This window comes from Petaurus breviceps, unplaced genomic scaffold, assembly GCF_028583685.1.
Source record: "Petaurus breviceps papuanus isolate PSGF00001 unplaced genomic scaffold, PetGlider_PUasm1.0 126, whole genome shotgun sequence".
Lineage (NCBI taxonomy): Eukaryota > Metazoa > Chordata > Mammalia > Diprotodontia > Petauridae > Petaurus > Petaurus breviceps.
The window spans coordinates 55792889-55805096 of record NW_027185655.1 but is presented as its reverse complement, the minus strand read 5'-3'; the positions used below and the strand labels follow the sequence as shown (position 1 = coordinate 55805096).

At 39.0% G+C, this 12208-nt stretch overlaps 1 protein-coding gene across 3 annotated transcripts in view; it reads left to right on the top strand.

Annotated features, from left to right (window-relative positions):
• Positions 1-110: 110 nt before the first annotated feature.
• Positions 111-12208, top strand: part of TRAPPC11 (trafficking protein particle complex subunit 11) — an 88480-nt gene continuing 76382 nt past the window's right edge. Inside the window, exons 1-2 of one of the 3 annotated variants that reach the window (XM_069096486.1) lie at positions 111-422; positions 9956-10169. In XM_069096486.1, the coding sequence (XP_068952587.1) occupies positions 9966-10169 (204 nt within the window). In that variant the 5' untranslated portion in view covers positions 111-422; positions 9956-9965. Of the gene's footprint in view, positions 423-4867; positions 4965-9955; positions 10170-12208 lie in introns of those variants that run through there. The other 2 variants (XM_069096496.1, XM_069096480.1) reach the window with 2 other exon arrangements.

Here is a 12208-nt window from a genome sequence, read left to right as displayed (position 1 = left end):
ATCAAGCGCTCCGCTCCTCTCGCCCCGCCCTCCGGCTCTTGGTCTATGAGCGCTGAGCAAACAGAACTGCACCTGGGACAGAAGAGTGAGCGCGTGACGGGAATGGTGGAATTCTCCTGGCGCCCCGCCCCTCCCCTCCCATTTCCTAGAGTCTGACACTGCTTCCCTTCTGTCCCCAAGCTGCCTAAGAACAACCGGAAGGGGCGGGGACGCAGGGGTCGGCAGAGGTCGTGGTCTCTTCCATTTCTGCTTTCGCTTCCTGGGTGAGAGGGGGCGGGGACAGTGAAGTCCGCCTGGTGCCGGAGCTGAGTCTGGGGTTTGAAGGGGCTATTGCGGTGGTTGATCAGCGCCCGGCGATCTCACGTCCTTCCTCCTCCCTGTCCCGTGCGGGCCGCGGCAGCAGGGGCCCCCGGAGCGCTGAGGTACGGGGCTGGGGCCGGGCGCGGCGCTCCCTTCCCCGGGCTCCAGCCCTCAGGGGCCGGCCGGGCGGGGGGCGGGGCCGGGCCTCCGGAGCTCGGGCGGCCTGAGTCGGGGCTGAGGCCTGGGACTGGACACCTCCCTCGTCCTCTGCGAGATCGCTTTTGGGAGCTGCGGTGTTTGGTGTTGGAGGGCTTGGGTTGACTCTAGGCTCAGCCGCTCCGAACTGGGCGATCTTGGTTAAGGTCCTGTCTGGCTTTCTGGGCCTCAGTTTCCTCACCTGTAAAAGTAGGGTTCTGTAATCCTTCTTGTGTCATGCTCCCCTTTGGCAAACTGATGAAGCCAGTGGACCTGCTTACAGTCTGTCAGGCGTTTATTAGGCGTTGGAAGGGACCTTAAGGGGTATTATCCAGTCAAACCCTTACTTTTTGCAGAGAAGGAAACTTGAGTCCAACCTCACACCTTTGTAAATACGGATTTCTCCATATTGTGTCATGCTATGCATGTGCTAAATAATGAAGCTACCTGGTTCCCATACATTAGGTCACAGCAGTGCTTCATTTAAAACTCATTTCAAAACCAGCAATCCTCATAAAGTTATCAAATAAACGGGACGAGGACATGAAGCTTCCTTGAAGCTTGCCTCACTTAGCATTCATTCAGTTGTCTCCTGCTGTTTGAAATGCACAAGCTTTTACTGCAGCATAAGGGAATCTTAGGGTATAAGTTACATAGGGACAAATTATAGACGCAAATTTATGCTACTCTATTTGGCACAGATTAGCGCATAGTCAGGTTTTCATAAATAATCTTTTTTCTGTCTTAGTTCATCTGCTCCAAAATCATCTGCTGCCTCTTCATGTTGTGGAGGTGATAGATATACCAGGCACTGTATTAAGTGCTGGGGATATAAATACAATTAAGCCAGATAACCCCTGCTACGAAGGAGCTTATGGTTCTAGTAAAACAGCACATCAAGCAAAGCTGGGAGGAAGGAGTAGTCATGTTGAGCTTGTGGGTGGACTTAGTTCCAGGGGAGACAGGGTGAAAGCTCATCTGTCAGAGCCCATAGTGCTTCCATTGCTAACCCTAATTTTTGAGAACTCCCAGAGGCTTACAAGTTTTTGTTTTGTCTTAGGAAGGTTTTACCAAGCTGGAAAGCCTCCAAGTTGTTCGTTCAGCTCAATTCAGTTCACAGGATTTTGGTTGGACCCTTTGTGCCATACACTGTGCTTATGACTGGATGTGATGCAAAGCTTTAGATGAGGCGTGGTTCCTATCTTCATGAAGTTTATAGTTTAGTAAAGGGATATGGATTCTTACTTCTATCCTTCATCTGGGCAGTGTGTGGACCACTTCCAGTAGATATCAAACATCTGCTCATTTTTATCATACGTATTCTTGCACCTGTCTTTTATTAGGTTATAAAGCTTCTTGAAGGCAGGGACTCTGTTTTTATTTGTATTTTTTTATTTTATTTTATTTCTTTACTTTTAGTTTACAACATTCAGTTCCTCAATCCCTTGAGTTATTTGTATTTCTATCCCTGATCCTTAATAAATGTTTATTGACTGGCTTAATTTTTCCATGAAATTTCTCTCTAGTACTAGGTCTTTTATTTTAGGTCTTCCATATTCTTTGTGTATCAGTGGCCTTCTCCTTGTTCTTATTGTATGACAAACTCACCTCCTTTCTGCTTATATGCACGGTACCTCATTCTGTTGCCCTTTAGGTTACCCACGGTTTTGATTCTTTGGAAGTTATGGTGTTCTTTGACTTGCTGCCATGTAGTATTAGCTAGCAAATATTGGTGCTAAAAATGGATTTTTCTGTAAGCAGCTCCAAATCGCTTGATAGGGATGTGCAGCTACCCAAAGGCAATCCAGAAGCAAACCCTCTTCTTAAATTTTTAGCCAAGTTAATTGTACATAATAGCCATCAATAGCTAAAATTTATAAAATACTTTATGTTTTGCAAAGTGCTTCTTTATATATTATCTCTTGTTCTTCACAACTCCTTGTAAGTTAGCTGCTGTTATTATCCCCATTTTACAGATGAATAAACTTAGACTGAGATTTGTGATTTGCCCAGGGTCATGCAACTAGTCTAAAATAGGATTTGAACTCAGTTCTTGCTGACTGAAAGTCCAACTCTGTACAGTACTGTAAAGGATTTCAGCTACATCTTCTGTACTGTCATCATTTTTGTACCAACGGATAACTAACCACACATACTTTTCACAATAGGTGTTTTTTCATTTGGTCTTTCCTGCGTATATTGCTAAGTTCATTTCTTAAGAGGCTTTGGTGTAATTCAGCTAGCATAATGTCATCCACAAATAAGATCTTCTGAAGGATATTTATCTAAATGGAATCTCTTCCTTTTGGACTCTGTAGGACATAAATCATAGGATCATAAGATTATAGATTCACTGCTGGAAGGACCTTAGAGATCATCTGGTTTCCTCCCACCTCCAACCCCCTCCACATCACTTCTTACTTTATAGATTGGGAAACTGAGAAATAGAAAAGGTTAAATGGCTTAGTTGAGGTAATGTAGGTAGCAAGTATAGAGTTGGGATTTGAACCCAGATCCAACTAGCCTATTTTCCATTTACTTCTCCCTGCTTTATGCTTCTCTTGTTGATAATCAGGAGATCTTGAACAAAGTCATATCTGTGATTCTATCTGTTGGGGAATTTTGATATATGCTTGGGAGTCATCTTATTAAAGGTGCTTTTAAAGCCATATATCTAGTCAAATGCCTTTAGAAAACAATCAACAAACCATTAATTGCACTTTTTAGGCATTTGTGTGACTGTGGGACGACCTCCAGTAGATAATAATTTACTGCTCCCAGTTTTTTTTGGGGGGGGGAGTACTGGACTGGAAATTCCATTTACCACTGTACTTTTTTTTCTTTTTTGGGTCTGGGGTCACTGACTTGTACAGAGTCCTAGAGCTAATATGTCAGGAGTATCACTTGAACCCGTCTTTTTTTCTTGAGCTAAGTCTAGCTCTGAATCCACTATGCCTTGTTCTTTTCTCATATACCTTCCATGTAATTTTTTTTCTTTTTTGATGTTAAAAAATTTTCTGAGCATATAAATTTTCTGAGCTTTTGAAAAAGGAGACATGAAAGTTAGTAGTTGCTGATGTCTTCTTGGTCAGAATTTTGCCTAATTTTTTCTTCATCTCGTGCTACTTCCCCTTTTTGGAGAGAGCTTAAAATTGATGGCTCAGTGCTTCCAAAATTTTACCATCTCCAACACAAATTTCTTCTTGATGACATGATTTGGTCCCATTGATTTTCTGTCTGACTTGATTTTTTTAGTGCTATTTCTTCTTCCTCAAATAGCAACACACAGAGATGTTGGAATTAAATAATGGAGGAGGAGTTTTTGAGGGGAAGATGAAAAGCTTACTTTTGAACATGTTGACCTTAAGCTATGAATTGTACATCTGGGGCTTTTAGACATGTGAGGATGTGAAATTGGAGGTTGGGAGAGGTCAGTTATAGATCTGCCAGTCATCTTCATAGAGATGATTGTAAAGGAAGTTGCCAAGAGAGATCACATAGACAGAAAAGGAGGATGGAGGACAGAACTTTGGGAAACAGCCACCTTAGGGAGGTGGGGAAAGGAGAAGGAAGTTAATTGGAGAGGTAGCTTGCTGGTGAAGTTAATTCAGTGTCATTTCTTATCTATGGACACATTATGTTAGAAGGCTCTGATGCAAAAATAAAATAGAAAACTATGTAAAGTCAAATGCATATGAGAGATGAACAAAGGGTCTAAAAGGATGAGTGAGATTGGAAAGTGTTCCAAGTATAAGAAATAGCTTTAGCAAAGGTATGAAAATAGGAAAGTGAGGGGGTGTTCTAGTCACTGGGACTAGTCCAACAGCATTGAGCTGTAGATATCAGACTATTTCGGTTCAAGACCTTTTTACACTCTTAAAAATTAGTGAAGACTTCCCAAAGGGCTCTTGTTTACATGGGTTACAGCTATTAATATTTACCATATTAGAAATTAAACCATTGGGTTGGCTAGGTGGTACAGTGAATAGAGCACCAGCCCTTGGAGTCAGGAGGACCTGGGTTTGGATCCAGCCTCAGACACTTAACACACAAAAATAGCCATGTGACCTTGGGCAAGTCACTTAACCCCAGTTGCCCTCCAAAAAGCAAAAAAAACAACAACACCCAAAAACAAAAAAAGAAATTAAAGCATTAATATTATCAAAATAGTTTTGACCTTGCAGACCCCATGAAAAATGTCCAGTGGTGTTTGGATCACACTTTGAGAACCACAGGAATGGAACACATGGAGGAGATTAATGTGAGGAAGCTCAAAAGGTAGAGGAGTGTCAGACTGGAGGACCTGGAATGCGTCTGGGCAGCACAAAGCTGAACTTGGAAGTCACTTCATGTCTCATTTTCAGTTTCCTCATCTGTAAAAATGGAGGAGCACCTACCTCACAGGGTTGCTGTGGGAGCCAAAGAAGATGTGTAAAGTGCTTTGCAAGCTTTACAGCACTATACAAACGGTAGCTATCGTTTTTCTTTGGTTTCCTTATTTCTCAAAGGTTAAAGAGATGAACTAGAAGATCTCTAAGACCCCTTTGGTTTCTGCACCCTGTGATCCAAACCTAAAATGTTTAGAAATGGATGTTCCATGTTTTTAGATGTCCTATTGTTGTTTAATTGTCTTCGTCGTATCCGACAATTTGTGACCCCATTTGGGGTTTTCTTGGCAAAGATAGTAGTTTACCATTTTCTTCTCCAGCTCATTTTATAGATGAGAAAACTGAGGCAAACAGGGTTTAATGACTTGCCTAGGGTCACACAGCTAGTACGTATCTAAAACTGGATTTGAATTCAGGTCTTCCTTTCTCCAGGTCTCCATTGCTCCAGGTAGCTGCTCAGATATCCTTCTCTTTATTACAATTTATGTTCCTCTGAAGTTGGTTCTCAAAAATCTTGTTTTTAAGAGTACTAGAGGGGAAGCTAGGTGGCGCAGCGAGTAGAGCACTGGCCCTGGAGTCAGGAGGACCTGAGTTCAAATGTGGCCTCAGACACTTAACACAAAACTAGCCGTGTGACCTTGGGTAAGTCACTTAGCCCCAATTGCCCTACCTTCCCCTCCTCCAAAAAGCAAAATAAATAAATAAAGTACGAGAAGGTTTATTACTATATTATTTAACATTTTGTGATCATATAACTCACTATTCAAAGGAATTCTTTGGTGAATCTTTTTGTACCATGAATATTCACCTGATGTTTATGCTTTGAATACCCATTTTTATATTTTTTAAAAAATCAGAATGCACCTATATGTTTTTTTTCTCCAAAAAGGCTATACACCAAAAACAAACTTTCAAATAAATACTTCAAAAGCCCTTCACTGAATGTATTATTATTGCATTAGAGTTAGAAAAAGATACATTTAAATATTTCTGCTTTTGGTTTGTGAAGTTTATGCCTGAATACATTGTTAGTTTTTGTAAAGGTGCCATGCCCAGCTGAGAAATAAGTTATATTCCTTTCTCTTCTCTTCAGTATTCTCCAGAGGCCTATCATATTTAACCTTTCTGAAATTCTGTTCATCTGCTCTTCCCTCCTTTTATTACTTCCTGGGTAGAATTTTTTACTTTTATAAGAAGTTAAAGTAAGAGACAGATTAGATAGCAGGAGTGAGGAAGATCTATGTTCTTATCCTGCTTTTGATACATACCAGTAGTGTGACCAGCAGCAAGTGATTTAACCTCTTGCTGCATCACGCTGCTTTCTTTTTCTGTTTTGACTCTTCCTGGTTTAGGTATCACGATCATATTTGTGTCACAGAAGGAATTTGGTAGGATCCTTTACTTATTTTTTTTTTCCCAAACAGTTTATGTAGGATTGAAATTAATTGTTCTTTAAATGTTTGGTAAAATTCACTTGTAAATACATCTAGTCTTGTGTTTTTCCTTTTCTTAGGGAGCTCATTTATGTTTTGTTGAATTTCTTTTTCTAAGGTAGGATTATTGGAGTATTCTATTTCCTATTCTGTTAATCTGGGTAATTTGCAATTTTGTAAATATTCATCTATTTCATTTAGGTTGACAGTTTTATTGGCATATAGTTTGAAAACATAGTGCCTAATAGTTGCTTTTGTTTCCTCATTGTTGTGAATATGCCTTTTTAATTTTTGGTAGTGGTAATTTGGCTTCCATCTTTTTTTAGAATCGAATTGGCAAATGGTTTATCCTTTTCATTTATTTGTTTTTCATAAAACCAACTCCTAGTTTTCAGTGTGTTTTTTTTTTTTAACTTTCAGTTTTGTTACTCTTCCCTTGATACTCAGGATTTCTATTTTGGTGCTTAATTGGGAGGCTTTAATTTGTTGGTTTTTCTCCCTAGTTTTTTTTTTTAAGTTATATGCCCAATTCATTGATCTGCTCTTTTTTTAAATTAATTTGTTTATTTACTTTTAGTTTACAGCATTCAGTTCCACAGTCCCTTGAGTTTCTAATTTTCTCCCCCTTCCTCCTGTCCCTCCCCCCATCCATGGCAGCATGCCATCAAATACAGGATCTACAAATATCTTCATATTAAACATTTGTCAGGTTGTAAAGAAGGATTGATTAGTGGGAAAGAGGAAACAAAACAAAGCACGAAAAAGAAAGAGAGCAAGTAGTTTGCTTCAATCTGCATTCGCATTCTCTAGTTCTTTCTCTGGATGTGGATATATCTTTCTATCATGAGTCTTTTGGAGTTGTCTTATAACCTTACATTGCTGACAGGTCTGCTCTCTCTTTTACTGATCTTAGGCTTTTGAGATATAAATTATCCCCTAAGTACTGCTTTGGGTGCATCCCACAAATTTTGGCATGTTATCTTATTGTTGCTATTATTTTAAATGAAATTATTATTTTGGGGGGGGCGGCAGGATGAAGGGAGGCAAGGCAATTAGTGTTAAGTGACTTGCCCAGGGTGACACAATTAGTAAGTGTGTCAAGTGCCCGAGGCTGGATTTGAACTCATGTCTTCCTGACTCCAGGACCGGTATTCTATTCACTGAGCAGCTTAGCTGCCCCGAAATTATTTCTATGATTTGTTCTTTGAATCACTCATTCTTTAGGATTAGGTTATTTAGTTTCCATTTAATTTTTAATCCATACTTCAAAAGACCTTCACTGAATGCATTTTTTTTTTTGCATTATAGTTAGAAAAAGATGTGTTCAAATATTTCTACTTTTGGTTTGTGAAGTTTTTATGCCTGAATTCATTGTCAGTTTTTGTATAAGTGCCATGTATAGCTGAGAAATAAGATATTCTCCTTTCTATTCTGTTCTATCATATTTAACCTGTCTAAAACTATTCATCGCAACTTCTTGTTTAATTTGTGGTTAGTTTTATCTACATCTGAGGTCTCCCACTAATATAGTGTTACTTTCTATTTCCTCTTATGACTCATTTAACTTTTCCTTTAAAAGATTTTGAACGCTATGCCATTTGGTGCATATATTTTCAATATTGATATTTGTTCATTTTCTATGGTATGTTTTAGCAAAATAAAGCTTCCTTGTTTATCTCTTTTAATCATCTCTTTTTTACTTTTGTTTTGTCTGTGATCATGATTGCCACCTCTGCCTTTTTTTACTTAAGCTGAAGCATAATAAATTCTGCTCCAGCAACTTATTTTAGCTCAATGTGTATCTTTCTATTTCAAGTGTGTTTTTTGTAAAGAAGTGTGGTTTTGGTTTTTTTTTTTTTGGTTAGATTCTGGTTTCTAATCTCTTCTTCCATCCTCTCTTGTTTTATGGATGAGTTCATATGCATTCTCATTCACAATTATACTTTTGAACTGTGTATTTCCTTATATTCTATTACACTTTTTTTTCCCCCAAGTACTTTTTTTAGGGCTTACTTATGTTACTGAAGAGTGGGTAGGGTTTCGCACATTAATGAAATCACAGAACCACACCTTATCTGTCCTCTACTCTTGTTGAGGTACAAAGATTATGATTTTTAAGTAAGCCAGACTTGAAAAATAAAAGTGAAAAATAATGAAAAAGGAGACTGAGCTCTTAGGACTGTTTTTTTAGGACTAAATATTAAAACTTCTAATGAATTCTTAATTTCTAGCTGAAGTAGTTCTTTAAGTCTATTTAATTTATCATATTTAAATCTGTTTATATCTGATGCTGTTAATGCATGATTTAGAAATTCTAATTTTAGGGGCAGCTAGGTGGTGCAGTGAATAGAGCACCGGCCCTGGAGTCAGGAGGACCTGAGTTCAAATCCGGCTTCAGACACTTAACATAAATACTAGCTGTGTGACCTTTGGCAAGTCACTTAACCCCAATTGCCCTACCTTACTCCTTCCAAAAAGAAAAAAACGTTCTAATTTTATAGATATCCTTTATTTTTAGAGCACTTTCCCCCCTAAATATATATATATATATATCCCTCCCTTGATTTAGTGAGCTATCTCTTGTAACAAAGAATCAAAATGAGGAAAAAGGCAGTTGAGCAAAACTAGTTAATATGTCAGCTGGTTTTTGGTGTTCCATAGTCATAGTTCTGTACCTGTGCAAGGAAGGGACTAAGCTTTGCTGTCATAATGACATTGCATTCAGTTCCTTTTTTGTTCTGTTTTTATTAGTTTAGTATATATGTTCTACTGGTTCTGCTTCCCTTTGCATCAGTTTCATCAGTTTATGTTTTCATATTTATGATTTCTTATGACATAATTATAATTTCTTATTCCATTGTGTTTATGTGCTACATTTTGTTTATCCATTCTGTAGTCAGTGGAGATCTATTTTGTCTTCAGCTCTTTATTACTTTAAAATTGCTGCTATGAATATTTTATGGACAACTAGGTGGTAGAGTGGATAAAATTTGGGACACGGGCTCTAGAAGACTCATCTTTGTAATATCAAATCTCGCCTCAGACACTTAGTAGCTGTGTGACCCTGAGCAAGTCACTTAACTCTCTTTGTCTCAGTTTCCTCATCTGTAAAATGAACTGGAGAAGGAAATGGCAAACCACTCTAGTATCTTTGCCAAGAAAACCATAAAGGGGTCACAAAGAGCCAGATACGACTGTAAAATGACCTAATACAATGAATATTTTAGTGCATATGAGGCCTTTCTTCCTGTCTGACTTCCTTGAAATACATGACTAGCATTGAGATCTTTATGTTAGAGGATGTGGACATTTTAGTTAGCTTATTTGGATGACTCCAAATTGATTTCCAGAATTATTGAACCAATTCATAGTTGTTTCTATAGTATACTATTATATATATCTTTTCATCTCCCCCCAAGCCCCAACACGGTTTCTGTTCTTTGTCATCAGAAATTGTGATCTTACTTTTCTTTGCTCCTCCTCCTCCTCATAGTTATTATGGAAATTGAAAGGTGGTTTTTTACCTTTTTTTTTTTTTTTAGGAATTTCTTAATGGAAGAAATTGACTTAAATAGAAATAGGGATTTTAAATAGGTATTTTTAAGTGTAGTAAAATTTTTTATTTCATGTTTTTTTCAGGACATTGAAGATGAGTCCCACTCGATGGGACTTTCCTGTGGAATTATGTTGCCGTCCTATGGCCTTTGTTACCCTTACTGGCCTCGATGTAGTTTATAATGCTGTTCATCGTGCTGTTTGGGATGCTTTTTGTGCCAATCGAAGAGCTGACCGAGTACCAATTTCTTTCAAAGTGCTCCCAGGTGACCATGAATATCCAAAATGCAGAACCAAGGTAACAATCTTACTGTGTGTGTGTGTGTGTGTGTGTGTGTGTGTATGTGTGCGCAAATGTGTGGTATTACCTAAACTGACATATGTTTGAACTTTATTCTCATTGAAGTATTCACTTAAATTCCCTTGAGAGTTAATATGTTTGAATATTTTAACACACCAGACAGCAGTATTTTGACATTATAAGGAGTTCTGTTCTTTGAACTGGTGTTGTATCCTTGATTTTACTAACTGAAAACGGAAGTTTTGACATGAACTTAAAGACAAGGCCATACCAGTGGCTACTGCGTTTCCCGTCATCTCTGGGATGCATCATTATATTCCTTATAAGTTTCCTATTCTTCTGGCTTCAACTAAGTGCATTGAACATGGAATCTAATGCACATGGCATGTTTTGGAGGCTATAATTTTGTAAAAACCTGCAAACAACAAAAGCTCTTATAGGACATCTTTGCCAGAGAAACTCAGTGGCATCATGATAGAGTGGAAAGAACCTTAGTCTCAGAAACCTGGATTCCTGTCCCAGTTACATCACTTACTGACTGTGTGACTTGAGCCAAGTTGTTTTTATCTCTCTGGGTCTTGGTATCTTGTAAAATGAGAATTTTAGAGTTGGTGATTTCTAAGATCATTTCTTTTCTTTTTTTTTTTTTTAAGCAATTGGGGTTAAGTAACTTGCTCAAGGTTACACGGCCAGGTGTTTCTGGGTGGGTGCTAAGTGTCTGAGCCCGGGATTCGATCTCCAGGTCTTCTCAACACTGGAGCCGGTGTTCCTACTCGCTGTGCTACCTGGCCGCCCCTCTAAGATCATTTCAAGATTCTGTGATTCTACACAGGAAACATCAGGCTTTCTCTGAAATCTTAATAGTTGACAGTTACTAGCCACTCTGTTCCAGTTTTCCTGTTTGTTGTTAATATTGGGTGGCAGCTAAGTCACCATTCAGACCACCATTTGGTGCTTTGCTTAGTGTTCTCTGAGAGTCTGGCCGCAAGTATAATTTTTTCAAGGAGTTGGCTTGGTGACACCTTATGACAGCTGGCTTTATTCTCTCCCACAAGAATTATAATATTAAGAATGGGGTGGGGGTTGCTGCAACCCTGCAATTTAGATGTTGCTTGGAGTTTCCAACTGAATTCTTGAAGAAGGTCTTTAGAATCTGGGTTGTGTAGCAGCAAGCACCCTAGCATATGCAGGATGACTGCTAGCACAGGTTCTTAGATCTGCTTTTCTAAAGGAAAGCAACTCAGAATGGGTTAACAATCATACTTTAATCAAACATATATCATTTACCTAGTTTAGGGGAAAAAGTCAACACCCTGAACTTCAGAGAATACAAACAAAATAAAAACAGAAGTTACAAGCAAACAGAGAAACAGATCAGCAGACAGTCTTCCAGCTGTCTGACCATTACATCCATACCTAGTCAGTTACCAGAGAGGGAAGCACCAAAGTCTGGGTTTTCAAAGCCGGGGGCTCAACGGCTGCCCAGAGTCTCATGTGGTCAAATTACACAACTCTTCTCAAAGTGAGCCCCAAAGCAAAACTTCACATCAGGGTATATACAGCCTTCTCCTGGCTCAGAGAATGTCACAACTCTCTTGACTCATTGCCCAATCACAAAGTAAGAAGGTATGGGCGTTCCTGAAAAACAAGCCTCCTGCCAGAGGCTCCACGTGACCACATTTAGCCTATTAGGGGGCAGAGTATATTTTCAAATCAGAGAAGGTTCTCAAAGTCACTTAAGCCTATCAGAGGGCCAAGGGGCAGGGAAGATCTTCAGATTCCCATTCCCATAACTGGTTGCCATCTAGTAAATTTTATTTTCGCTAGGTTGAAGTAGGCCCTAGCATTATAGTGGCTGTTGTTTTGCTTCCATATTGAAGCACCTCCATGTTTTGCCTCCAATTGAAGATTGTTCCATTTTGCTTGGCTCTTAGATGCTGCAAAAGCCATGTGTTCCTTCCTTCCTTCCTTCCTTCCTCCCTCCCTCCCTCCCTCCTTCTTTCCTTCCTTCCTTCCTTCCTTCCTTCCTTCCTTCC